Raw genomic sequence first — 13,284 nt, forward strand, 5'->3', positions numbered from 1 at the left:
GGATCGCCGACGGTGGTGTTGAGTGGGTTTCGGCCGAGTTGACCGAGTCAGGCCGAGTTGACTGGTGTGTTGATAGGTCTGACCCGGTTTAACCCATTTCATCCGGTTTGACCCGATTTTGACCCATTTGACTCGGTTTGACCGTTCACCGTTCACTTTTGTTTACCGATCGTATTTTTAACTGTATTTTCGTATATCATGTTTTTCGATGTAGACGGTGATCCCAGTTGAGATTCGGAGCGGGTTGACTTTCAGAGTCAGGGGTTTGACGGGGACTCGTGCGTGGTATTTGCATTCCGATTTCCAGGTAGGGGTTTTCGTATCTCTCGCGTGTGATTCTAGAGTTCCGGTTTCACGGACTCTTATTATTTTATGGTTCTGTCGGTTTCCAGGGGTGGTAATACGACCTGTTTGTATGATTTATACGCATTCTCTATTGATTATCATTGTTGGTATGTTTTTGGGAGTGGGGTGATTGGAGGTGGTTGATATACACTGTGGGGCCCATATAGGAGCCAATATATTGGATATGGATTTATGATGGATTATAAAAGAAACTGGGTACGTACCTGTAGACCGTCTGAGGTGAGGTGCATCACAAGGGACGCTCCCTGGTGTAGGCTATGCTATCGGGATATCCGATCCTCATCCAGTACCTGGACTAGGAGACACCCTACGGGGATTAGGGTGGGTCCAGGGGTGGATTATGGATTATGGATTACCGGAGATTGGTGTTTCTGGTTACGGTGTTGTATAGCCTTATTGGCTGTCATGTTACTTGGTTGGATTACTGATAGTTACATATTTATTGTACTTCATATTATGCATCATATTCATTGATTTCTTATTTTTGGATATCGGTGTTCCCTTTCTATGCCCTACTGAGCTTCTTGGCTCACCCCTCTTCTTGTTTCCCTTTCAGGTGAGTTGGATATAGGTGACGATGGTCAATGACGGGATGCATGAGCTGGTGTGTAGCCTCGAGCTGTTTCTTTAACGAGTTTTGAGGATTTTAGGTATTGTATTTGTATATGTGTTACTTATTTACTCAGTCTGATATCAGATAGATATGTTTCTTATTTCCGCTATTGTATAGATACTCCGACTGTTTTGAGTGAGTGTATATAGGTGGTATTTTGGAGAGACTGTTTCCACATTATGTTTCAGGAGTTGTTACCATTTTATACAATTTACATATTGGATTAAGGGTTGGTTCGGGGGATAGGGTCCCCTGTCGGTCACGATCTTATGGATATAGGTACACTTCAGTATACCTTGGGAGAGAGGGGCGTGACAAAACCAGGTTTAACATCCCCCCTCAAGTTGAGCATAATCGACTTGATTGATCATGTTCAACTTGGAGGAAATATTCTCGAGACGACGTGCAGAGACTGCTTTGGTGAAGATGTCGCCCAGTTGCTCATCCGTTCTGAGGTAAGATAATTTCAGTAATCCTTCCTCGATCTTGTCTCGTGTGAAATGAAGGTCTATTTCTATATGTTTGGTTCTTTCATGAAACACCGGATTATTAGCAATATGTATCGCCGCTTGATTGTCCCAGTGAAGAACCATAGGAAGACCAATTTGAAACTTTAGTTCTGTGAATAGGTTGCGTAACCATGTGAGTTCACTAGTAGTATTTGCAACTGCTCTGTACTCTGTCTCTGCAGATGATTTTGAAACTGTATGTTGTTTCTTTGATTTCCATGAAATGAGTGATTGACCTAGCTTCACGCAATAACCAGTAACTGATCTTCTTGAGTTGATGCATGAAGCCCAGTCAGCATCACAATAAACTTGAACCTGCAAATGATTTGTGCTGGAATAGAAAAGACCTTTGTTTGGTGTACCTTTGAGATACCTCACTATTTTGTTAGCGGCATTAAGATGTTGTTCAGTAGGACTTATCATAAATTGACTTAAGGTATTAACAGCAAAGGTAATGTCTGGTCTTGTGATTGTTAGGTACATCAATTTTCCTAAAAGTCTTCTATATTGCAAGGGTTTTGCTATAGGTTTACCAGAATCCTTTGATGACTTGACAGTAGTATCTGTAGGAGATGTGCTTATTTTAGCATCTGTTAATTTTGTATCCTTTATTAAATCTAAAGTGTACTTTCTCTGACAGAGAATTAATCCTTCTCTGTTTCTATGTATTTCAAGACCTATGAAGTATTTAAGTTCTCCTAAATCCTTGATCTTGAAACAGCTAGAAATGTAATCCTTAACATTGTTAATTAAACTCAAATTATTGCCACCTAAGGCCATATCATCTACATAAAGGAGAAGCATAACAATGTTCTGTCCTTTATGATAATAGAAAAAAGAATAGTCAGATTTGCTTTGTGTGAATCCAAAATTTAGTAGTGCGTTTTTGCATTTCTCATTCCATGCCTAGAAGCTTGCTTCAAGCCATAAAGAGATTTATCTAGTTTACACACTATTTTTTATTGTTTGTATCATATCCAGGAGGAATTTTCATATATACTTCTTCTTTCAAATCCCCATTTAAGTAGGCATTATGTACATTCAAGTGATGTACAAGCCATTTATGCATACTAACCAAAGCTAGGAAAACCCTCACTGTAGTAATCTTAACCACAGGGGCAAAAGTTTCTTTATAGTCAAATCCTTCAGTTTGGTTGAAACCCTGTGCAACCAACCTAGCTTTATACCTTTCAACTGATCCATCTGTGTTGTATTTTATTTTAAATATCCATTTACACCCAATGGCCCTTCTTCCCTCAGGTAAAGTGGTCAAATGCCAAGTTTTATTCTTTTCTAAAGCTCCCATTTCTAAATTCATGGCATTTTTCCAATTTTCATCTTTCAAAGCCTCTGTATAATTCCTAGGTTCTTGATGCACAGATATATTAGCAAGGAAATGTGCATGAGAAGATATGATGTTGTTGTGAGATGCATGACCATGAATTGATGCAATGTAACAAACATAATCTTGCAAGTAACCAGGTGCTTTCCCTATTCTACTTTTCTTATTCTCTGTTTGTTCTTTCTCAGGTTCTGTGTTGTTTTCAGATTCATTATGTGTATCTGCTGTGTGATTTTCTTCAGGAATAGCATAATTCTTTTTTGTGTTATGGGGATATTCATCTTCATAGAATTTAACATCTCTAGACATGAATATTTCTTGAGTTTGCATATCAAGAAGTTTGTATCATTTGGTTCCCAATGGGTATCCCAAAAAAATACAAGGTCTAGCCTTGAGTTCAAATTTTGAACCTGCAGGCCTGTTTGTTTTTCCAATGCAATAACAGCCAAAGGCTTTGAATTTTGTATAGTCCACTGACTTATTGTATAAAAGCTAATGGGGTGACCTGCCATCTAGAATTCTACGAGGAAGTCTGTTTATGATAAATATTGTTGTTTGAATACAAAATGACCAATACATTTCAGATAAGCCACTTTGTATTTTAATAGTTTTAGCCACATTCATGATGTGTTGATGCTTCCTTTCCACTACTCCATTTTGCTGTGGAGTATATGGACAGGAAGTTTGATGTTGTATTCCTTGTTGTAAGAAAAATTCTCCCATTTTAAATTCCAAACCATTGTCTGTCCTGATTGTTTTGACTCCTTTTTCAAATTGATTCCTGACATATTGAATAAAACTTTGTATAAAGGTCCTGGTTTGTGACTTGGAGTGCATAAGATATGCCCAAGTCATTCTAGTATAGTCATCCACTACAGTCAGGAAGTATCTGTGACCATCTATGGATGTAGTGGAGTTTGGTCCCCATATATCCATGTGAACCAGCTCAAAACATTCGGTGGTAGAAGTTTCACTAATACCACAAAGCTTTCTATTCATTTTTCCCAAAGAACATTCCTTACAATTTTCCAAAACACTATTAAAATTGCTCTTAATGAGCTTAGATACATTCTTAGAAGGATGTCCTAGCCTTCTATGCCATATATTTGAACTAATAGTAGAGTTAACAAAATGTTCAATCTTCATTTCAGCTTTCTTTTCTTTGTCAAAGTGATATAGGTCTTTATGCTCCATCCCCAGCCCAATCTTCTTTATAGTGACCATGTCCTGCATGACACATTTTCCTCTTGTAAATATTAATGAACAATTTCCTTGTCTAGTTAACTTACTAACTCAAATAAGATTGTAAGTAACACTAGGCACACACAGGACATTTTTTAACAGTATTCCTTCAGTTAATTTGACCTCTCCAATGTGAGATATAGCATGCTCATCACCATTCGGAAGATAAACATATGAATGATGCACATTTTGACATGATGTAAATATGGATGGATGACATATGACATGATCTGTAGCTCTACTATCAATAATCCATTTTTGTAAATACTTTTTGCTTTTATTTAAAAAATTACCTGTTGTAAAGGCTATTGAAGCCACATTTCCAAGCTGAAAATGTTTTGTGGAAGATTGATCTTCCTGGTTGTTTTTGTTTTGAAGCAAAGCCATGAGTTGCTGATATTGAGCACTGGTTATTCCTGCTCCAGCTTGATCACTTGCATTTCCACTGACTTGATTGACTGCATGAGACTTATTGTTTGAATTGTTTTGTCTCTGCTTCTTGTAAGGTGGTTTAGGATTAGGATATCCATGAATCTTGAAGCACCTATCCACTGTGTGGTTGGTCAATTTGCAGTGTGTGCAGAATAAATTTTCTTTGCTTCCTTGTTGTGATATGGAATTGTCACTTTCCCTTTTCCCTTGATTATTCTTGTAGTAGGGTTTTGAGGAATTGTTGTTTGACTGAGGTTTCCTTTATTCACTGCCATTGCCTTTGCCTCCTGTGGAACACTTGCAGTGTTGTCTCCCATTTTCCGCTTTCTCTCCTCTTGATTCACTATGTTATAAGCCTTGTTCAAGTCTGGAAATGGCTCTTTGATAAGTACTTGATTGCTCACAGCACTGAAACAGTCATTCAATCCCATTAGGAATTGCATAACCTTTTGTTTCTCCTTTTTTAATCTGACTTGATCTAGTCCTCCACAACTCCATGAAGGCAGCTGATCATAGTCTTCTAATTCATCCCAAAGACTCTTTAACTTTGCATAGTAGTCAGTCACAAAATCACCACCTTGCCTCATATTGCAGATTTCTTTGATAATTTCGAAAACCCTTGTTTCATTCATCACTGAATACCTATCCTTGAGATCAATCCACAATTCTCTTGCTGTCTTCCAGTTTGAAATGCTCTTTAGGATTGCAGTTGAAACTAAGTTGTTGATCCAAGTTTTTATCATCCCATTTGCTTGCTTCCACAATACAAAATTTGGGTCTGTTGCCTCTGGTATGGGAGGAGTTCCATCAACAAAACCTACTTTGTTCCTTGCCTCCAATGCATTAGTGAAGTGTGCTCCACATGTGGTAGTTGTTGCTAGTCAGCTCCAATGAAATCAGTTTGGTAATAGACAAATCATTAGAAACCAGACTGTATGGGTTCATTAAAAAACTTTGGTTGTTTTGATTTATTGGAGTAACTGGGTTTGTTTGATGCATGTGGTGCAAAGAAGTAGTAGGAAATGTTGGTGGTTGGGAATATATTGGATTAGGTAGTGTAGGGTTAGGCAATAATGGAGGTTGATTTATGGGATTGTAAGCAGTTGATGTTCCTGAAATTCCAGGTATGATTCCTGGAGCTGAAGATCCATAACTTGTTGTTGAGCTTGCTATTCTTGCTGATAGCTCTTGAACAGTCGTCATTAATACTGCCATATCATTTGCTGATATGTTTGTTTGTGATTGTAGGCCGGAACTTCCAGTGCTTGTTGTCACTATTCATTGGTGGAACTCCACCAGCTAAAGAAGGTAATGGGTTTATTTGACCCACACCAGGAACTTTCTCCGATACCATGAAGAATTTCGATATAATAGCGGAATAGAAGAATTAGAGATTGAAGATGAAGAAAGATAGAAGAAGAAGAGAGTAGAGAGAAACCTGAAATATGCTTTTATTCATATGTTCAAGTTATGTTACAATTGCTGAGATAGCCTATACATAAACAAGTTTGAAAAAAGCAACGGCTACTGTCATGATTTGACAGTAGCAGATAAACAGTAAAATAGTACAAACGTTATTGTACAAGATTTAATAACATAAGATGCAACATGGGCTGAGCAAGTTAAAGACTGATTCATCTTAGGTCCACTAAGGCCCAAAACGAAACCCAATAATGGAAGCCCAAAGACTAGGGCAAATAAGCTCAAACTCGTACACTTCATCCCTTCAACCAAAGCAAAACCAAAAACTGGTAAAACGAAACTGAAACCAGAAACCAGCAAACCAGGTTTAACAGAATGTATCAAGAATGTCAAACTTTCTAGCTAAATGTAATGTAACCAAGAAGTAAAATATAGGATGATTGGGATAATCAAAACACATTCCATGCCTCTCAAATTGTGTCTGCCAGAAATATACAGTCCTACTAGAAAAATCACGAAGGTTAACATCTGCCCAATATGTCTCCATATCGTCGAGCGTATTGTAACTGGTAAATAGTTCCCTCTATTTGTTCCAACACATCAACCAAAACAAAGAGAGAGAAAAAAAAAAGAAAAAAGAAAAAAAAAGAGTTATAAGCTACAACTAGTTATGGTGTGATTGTATAAAATTATAATGAAATTCAGTGTATATCTATATATATATATATATATATAGACACACACCGAAATAGTAGAAGGGTTAGCTGGTGGCATATTAGTGCATCCATTGACTTCACCATAAGGAGGAACCAACCAAACTTGTCTATAAGGTGGCTCATCAAATACGTTCATATACGCCGGCCACAGGCGGTGTATGGTGTAGTAATCTCTATTTCTCCGGTGTTGCAACGTGATTGAGGCCATTGCCAACTAAGTATAAGAAAATTGTACGTACCTGTCGGCCTTTCTCGAACAGCTCTTGTATCAAATGCTAGAAATATTACGATGAGTGCCAAAATGAAAACAATAACATTACCAATCACTACTTCTTTACCCATTTCTCACCAAATTAAACCATAAATTTACACACTCAAAATTGTACATATAATCTGCCTATTTATACCTACTAGACCGACCAATGTAATATAAAATATTTGCTTTTTTTTTTTTTTTCTAAAACAAGAATGAAATATTTGAAGAGTCCACCAACAATAACTTTTTAACTTTTGTTGCATTCTTGTCTAGGGATTTTAAATTGGTCATCTCTCTGTATACAGATTCAACCGCACAAAGTTCCTTCTAATAACATTAAATTAAATTAAATTAAATTGCACAACGTTACTTTAGGAACGTCCGATTATGTTAAATTAAATTTCACAAAGTTCCTTTAGAGACGTCCGATTAGATTAGATTCGATTAGATTAAGTTTCACAAAGTTTCTTTAGAAACATCCGATTAGATTAAATTAAATTCAACATAGTTCCTGGAGAGGTCACCTAGGGGTGGCAAACTAAGTCCAATTTAGATGATCAAATTTGTCTGACTCATATTAAATAAAGTTTGGACATCAATTATATCTCCGCATTCGGTGTCTAATCACAAAAATCTTGTTTGGTTTAAAACTGGGTCAGAGTTCAAACACAAAATTTTGGTTTGATTTAAATCTGGACCTGAATTTCGACATATAATTGATGTATATTCTCATTATTCAAATAATATAAATATTGATTGATGGCATATGGTGTGATTGATTTATTGCAATTTTCTTAAAACTAATCGCACAAATTATCGAGAAGGAGAATAAGATATTTAAAGAGTCCACCAACAATAACTTTGTAACGTTTTGTTGCATTCTTGTTTATGGATTTCAAAATTGGCCATCTCTCTTGGGTTCCAAAATGCATATAGATTCAACCGCACAAAGTTCCTTCTAATAAAATTAACTTAAATTCCACAAATTTACTTCAAGAACATCCAATTATATTAAATTAAATTTCACAAAGTTTCTTTAGGAACATTCGATTAGATTAAATTTAAATTTCCTATTCTTTATACTTGGAGTGGCCACCCAATAATAGAGATCAATTGCATTCTCTTTGTAATTATACTTGGAGCGGCCACCCAGAATAATGTGTCTTTAATAAATCTGGGACCAAGTGATTGTATCTTCAAGTTCAAAACTTTGCTCAATAAGGTTTACAACATTCCACCAGCTACTATCCCAATCGATCAAAGACTCCACCAAGTTCGATTTATGGAACCCTACTTGTTCTGCCTTAACTCCAAAAGCTATCCCACGGGGAAGCCAATTACCATTGCAGATTTGTACAGAAGTTCCATTACCAATTCTCCACTTCAATCCATCTTGTAGTAGGTGTTTAGCATCAACTATACTTGCCCACACATAAGAAGCATTTCATCTTTTACTTGCATGAATAAAAGTTTTCTTATTGAAATATATATTTCGCTTCCAATACTCTAGATTGGATCGAGCATCCGGATTTGTAAGAATCCTCCACCCCTGCTTTTCAAGTAATGCCTCATTAAAAGTTTCAAAATTTCTGAAACCTATTCCCAAGAAGGTAATACAACATCAAGGGTGTCTACCACTGTTGTTACCAAAAATCGTGTGGCCCCACTGGGCCATATAACAACAAACCCAAACTGGACTACCCAAGTCCACAGGCCTAACCGATACATTTAGGCCCACATTAGGGCCCATTTTGAGGCCCACATGCAGCCTTCGAGGCACTGTCTAGTGACAGTACAGTTACACAAATCATGTCTAACTCTAACGGCTAATATCTTCCCTTATGCTTACTTTACGGTATTCACAGTAAGTTTCCCTCAGACAGGAACTATGTCTCGAAGTATCTTTACTGTATTGGCGCCCGCATGATGGCGCCGCCATATCAACGGCGTTGGCACACTCGAGTGCCAACTCATTGTATGATCATTCCCCAAGGGAGCCTCATCCAATCCTATTCACACCAACATTCATGGACGTGACAGGTACATATCCCCAGGTATGATCTTTTACCGTACAACATCTATGCATTAATTGTTGCTCACACTACTATCCATACCCCGATCAACACGTGTCGTAGTCACCTCATATGTCCTAACATCCTTAGCCTACTTTCCGTCTACCAGCCCTGACACCACCGAGATACTTGACTTTCATACACTTACACCATGCAGTCCCATCCAATAGGACACAAGTGGGCAACACAACTTCCGAGGCCAGTCCTCATTCTCATATAAATATCCTTCTCCTATCTTGGAGAGAGGGATCGAAATATTACGAACTAGAAACCTAAACTCTCTGACCCCTCACTAAAAATATTCAAACAAACACTTAGACCATCGCTGGTCTCCCATCTCCGATCATTACTGACTTGATCATCGGAGCCTCTACGACCTAAACTCCCCAGTCCAGTCTGAGAGCTTTCATGGTTGTTTTTGTTATGACATTAGGTGCAAACGAGCCCCTCGAAGATAAAAGTTGACCATTCAATGATTGTAGAATTTGCCCCTACAATTTGGCGCCCCAGATAGGGGCTTTTGTAGTCATTTGATCATAAAACTTCATGACAATTATAGCTATGGCCGATATCGGTGAAGCTACCACGAATGAATTAATGGAGCTTATACAGGCAATGAAAGAAGAGATGTTTAAAGCTAGAGAACTGACTAACGCATGTTTGGAATCGTTGGCTAACGATATTGCGGCTCTGCGGGAAGAAGTGCTACAGTAGAAAAATAGAACACTTCCCAACTCCAAGACCCGACTCAGGTCCAAATTCCACCTATCCAACCTTTCGACCAAACACCACCTCAAAACACCCTAAACTATCCACCTGACACTCATTTCGTTCCTGGAACTGCCTCTGGTCAGTACAATGCCACCACCTCAAAGGGTAAGGGGTCTGAGATGGTGGAAATCCATCAGAACGTCAATGGAGGGTCGCCTATTGATCTAACCAGTTCTCCTAGAGACAGACCTCCACCACCAACATGTTTTCTCGCTCCTTTTGTGGGATCCACTATTGGATCCGCTGTCAAAGCTGAAATGGCTAGCCAGATTGTTGAGATGGGAGTAAAGTTAGATAAGCTTGCAAACACCACTCCTATTTCAAGTAAGATTAATGTCAACTGTTATGCTGGGTCGCCATTTATTGACAGTATTTCCCAATTGGAGCTGTCACATAGGTTCAATGTCTTGAACATAAAGCTATACAACGGCACGGATGATCCTGAAGACCATGTGGCCCATTATAAGCTAAAAATGAATGCCACTACTATTCCCCATGGGCTACAGGAAACGTGCATGTGTAAAGGTTTTGGATCGACTCTCACTGGCCCAACCCTACGTTGCTATATCAACCTATCGAATAGTAGCATTGCTTACTTTGAGAAGCTGATTGAGACATTTATGGTGCAGTTCTCAAGCAGCCAAAAGATTCATAAGTGCTCGGACGACCTGTATAGACTACCACAGAGGGTGGGGAAATCTCTACAAGATTTCCTAGCCAGGTTCAATGCAGCGAAGGAGTCTATCCCGTGTTACGACCCGGGAACTGTTATCCAAGCACTTAAGAGTTGTTTGCTCCCAGTAGGGAGTTATATGAAGAACTCATCAAGTGTGATGTGAGAAGTTACGAGAAAGCCTCATAAAAGCAACAATGTATGTTCGATGGGAAGAAGATGTAAGAAGAATACCCTCTAATCCCTCCAAAGAGGAAAAGCGTGATGACAAGCGGCAAAAGAAAGAACAATTTGGCGTCGATGAGTCAAGTAATAATTGGATCCCTCGTAAGTCAGGACCATCAGACTATGTCAAGAACTGCCCCGAGTACCCACTTTGGATACACCAAGTCGAGGTTGTATCAGTCTTGAAGAAAATGGGAAACAACATGAAGTGGCCACCCAAGAAGGAAACTGGCAAATGGAAGGATCCTAACAAATGGTGTGACTTTAACCAGGACACATGGCATACTACTCCAGATTGCTTTGGTCTTAACTACGAGGTGAATGACCTGCTAAAAAAGGGTAATCTCAAAGACTTGTTGTCCAAAAAGGCCAAGGCCATTTGGGAGAAGAGGAAGATTGATGGTGAAGAGGTGCCACCACCAAAGCCTATAGATACCTACAATGTGATTTTTGGAGGGTTAGAAATTAGTGGACACTCTCATACTGTGGCAAAGAAGCATGAGAAGGAAGGTAAACCCTGCCGCAAAGATTGCACGAACACTTGAGACTTTCACTAATCAAGTTATTGTCTTTACTGACGATGAAGCCACCCAGCTTTTGCAGCCACACCATAATGCCTTGGTGCTCACGCTTCAAATTACAAATTTTAATGCGAAGTGGATCTCAATTGACAATAGCAGCTCAGCTAACGTCCTATTTTTCACAACTTACAAGGGGATCGGGTTGGATGAGACTCTGATTCCGCAGCAGTCAACAGCACTGGTCGACTTCAGTGGCGAGGTGAGTCATTCATTGGGAGAAGTCACTTTGCTGATTTTTGTTGAAGTAATAAATAAGCATACCAAGTTTCCGATCTTGGACTCGCCATTCGCTTATAATGCTATTTTGGGTCGCCCCTGGTTGCATTCTATAAAGGTCGTTCCCTCCACTTACCATCAAGTACTACGCTATCACACAAAGAATGGCGTCAAGGAAATCATGGGAGATCAACATTCTTCTAGGAGTTGCGACAGAACTACCATGAAGGGGAGGAAATAAGCATACCCAGTCTGGAACTAGATGATCCAGGTATGGAGAAGCTTGATGAAATACAAATCCACCTTGACTTCTCAGACCACAAAGTGTTAATCGGTGCGTAGTGGCCTGCCGAAATGAGGGAGAAGATGATTCACTTCCTAGCCCGTCATTACGATTGCTTTGCATGGACTCATGCAGATATGAAGGGAATAGACCTCGACGTTATGATGCACCAGCTTAGAGTTGACCCTGAACATCCTCCAGTCAAGCAAAATAGAAGGAAGTTCGCTCTCGAGCAAAACAAAATAATCAATGAGGAAGTTCAGAAGTCAATAGATAATGGTTATGTGAAGGAAGTGCAATATCCTGAATGGCTGGCAAATGTTGTTGTTGTCAAGAAAAAAAAGGAAGATATGTTTGTGTGATCCTGTTCCACTCCCAGATCAAGCCTTATATATGAAAAATTTCGCATTCACTCGTTCTCAAAAATCCAAAGTATTAACTCTACTGGATTTAATTCTTTGCAGTTATCGAAAAGCCAAAATTAAATCGAAACATATCAAGTCTCTAAAACACAATTAATGATGTTCAGAGAAATCTAATACATGTTGAAAACGTAAATCAACAATTCAATTAACCTAGAAAATCGAAAAAGGTCTTTCGAAAGTAGAAATAAAAAATTCAACTAATCACCATTAAAGATGAGGTTAATCCCTTTACAACACTCCAGAAGCATGCAATGAACACATTTAAAGCTGGGGGACAAAGGTTCATCCGCTGTTAATATTTAAATATGATCAAAATTCATGAATAAATATTTATGAGTAATAAATAATTAAAACAGAGGCGCCAAAACGCGTAACGTGGTCCAAGGGATGAAAATTAGATTTTTATGATAGTAAATAAACCAAAAAAACAAACCTATCTTGCTCATTGCAACCTTCCTTGTACCATTATATAAGCGCAGTTAGCCGAGCCCATACCTAGCAATAGGCAACTAGCGTAGGGTATGCTAGGATTGGGTATGAAGCCAGGCCAACAGAGCCAATACAATGACCCTCATGGACAATTCAGCTCTGAGATTTCCTAAACATTCTTATGGCCTCTAAAGAGATCAAGCCTCTCCTATATCATTATACAGACATAGTTGGTCAAGCCCATTGCCAGTAGTAGGCAACCAACATGGGGTATGCCAAGATTGATAATGAAGCTTGACCATCAATGCCAATACAACGAGCTTTCTTTTTAAAATTTCTTTGGAATCGATGTGGTTCATGCAGGGATTAACCCAGTTATATAGTGCAATCCCATGTCACTATAGTTATAAAAATCTTATGGACTTATTAAGCTCATAAGTCCATCCCGATGTCCAAGAAACCACTTGGCACTATTTTCGTGTTCACAGTGCCACCTGGCACTGTATCCCGTCTTTCAAGGTGACGTAGTACAGTTTCATGAGATAAACCCTGCAACACACATTAAATCCTATTTCCAAAGTGTCAGATAGACATCCCATCCTTGTAGATTTAATAATGATATACCTGGTCATGATACCCCTTTTATGTCTTCCATAACAGTAACCAAAATCTATAACTCTCAAAAGTTTAAGTTCGTATTCTAGAACCGTG

The 13,284-nt window shown here is 38.6% G+C and overlaps 2 protein-coding genes across 2 annotated transcripts; one reads left to right on the forward strand and one right to left on the reverse strand.

The window, feature by feature from the left end:
- Positions 1 to 4,123: 4,123 nt before the first annotated feature.
- LOC120007280 lies at positions 4,124 to 5,707 on the reverse strand. Its single transcript, XM_038857481.1, has 3 exons — positions 5,458 to 5,707; positions 4,755 to 5,381; positions 4,124 to 4,623 (listed from the first exon to the last, which is right to left on the reverse strand). The coding sequence occupies exons 1-3, from the start codon at positions 5,705 to 5,707 to the stop codon at positions 4,124 to 4,126; spliced, it is 1,377 nt and encodes a 458-aa protein (XP_038713409.1).
- A 4,904-nt stretch (positions 5,708 to 10,611) lies between these two features.
- Positions 10,612 to 11,677, forward strand: LOC120007281. Its single transcript, XM_038857482.1, has 2 exons — positions 10,612 to 11,149; positions 11,226 to 11,677. The coding sequence occupies exons 1-2, from the start codon at positions 10,612 to 10,614 to the stop codon at positions 11,675 to 11,677; spliced, it is 990 nt and encodes a 329-aa protein (XP_038713410.1).
- The last annotated feature ends 1,607 nt before the right edge of the window (positions 11,678 to 13,284 follow it).

The sequence above is a fragment of the Tripterygium wilfordii genome, chromosome 10, assembly GCF_013401445.1.
Source record: "Tripterygium wilfordii isolate XIE 37 chromosome 10, ASM1340144v1, whole genome shotgun sequence".
Lineage (NCBI taxonomy): Eukaryota > Viridiplantae > Streptophyta > Magnoliopsida > Celastrales > Celastraceae > Tripterygium > Tripterygium wilfordii.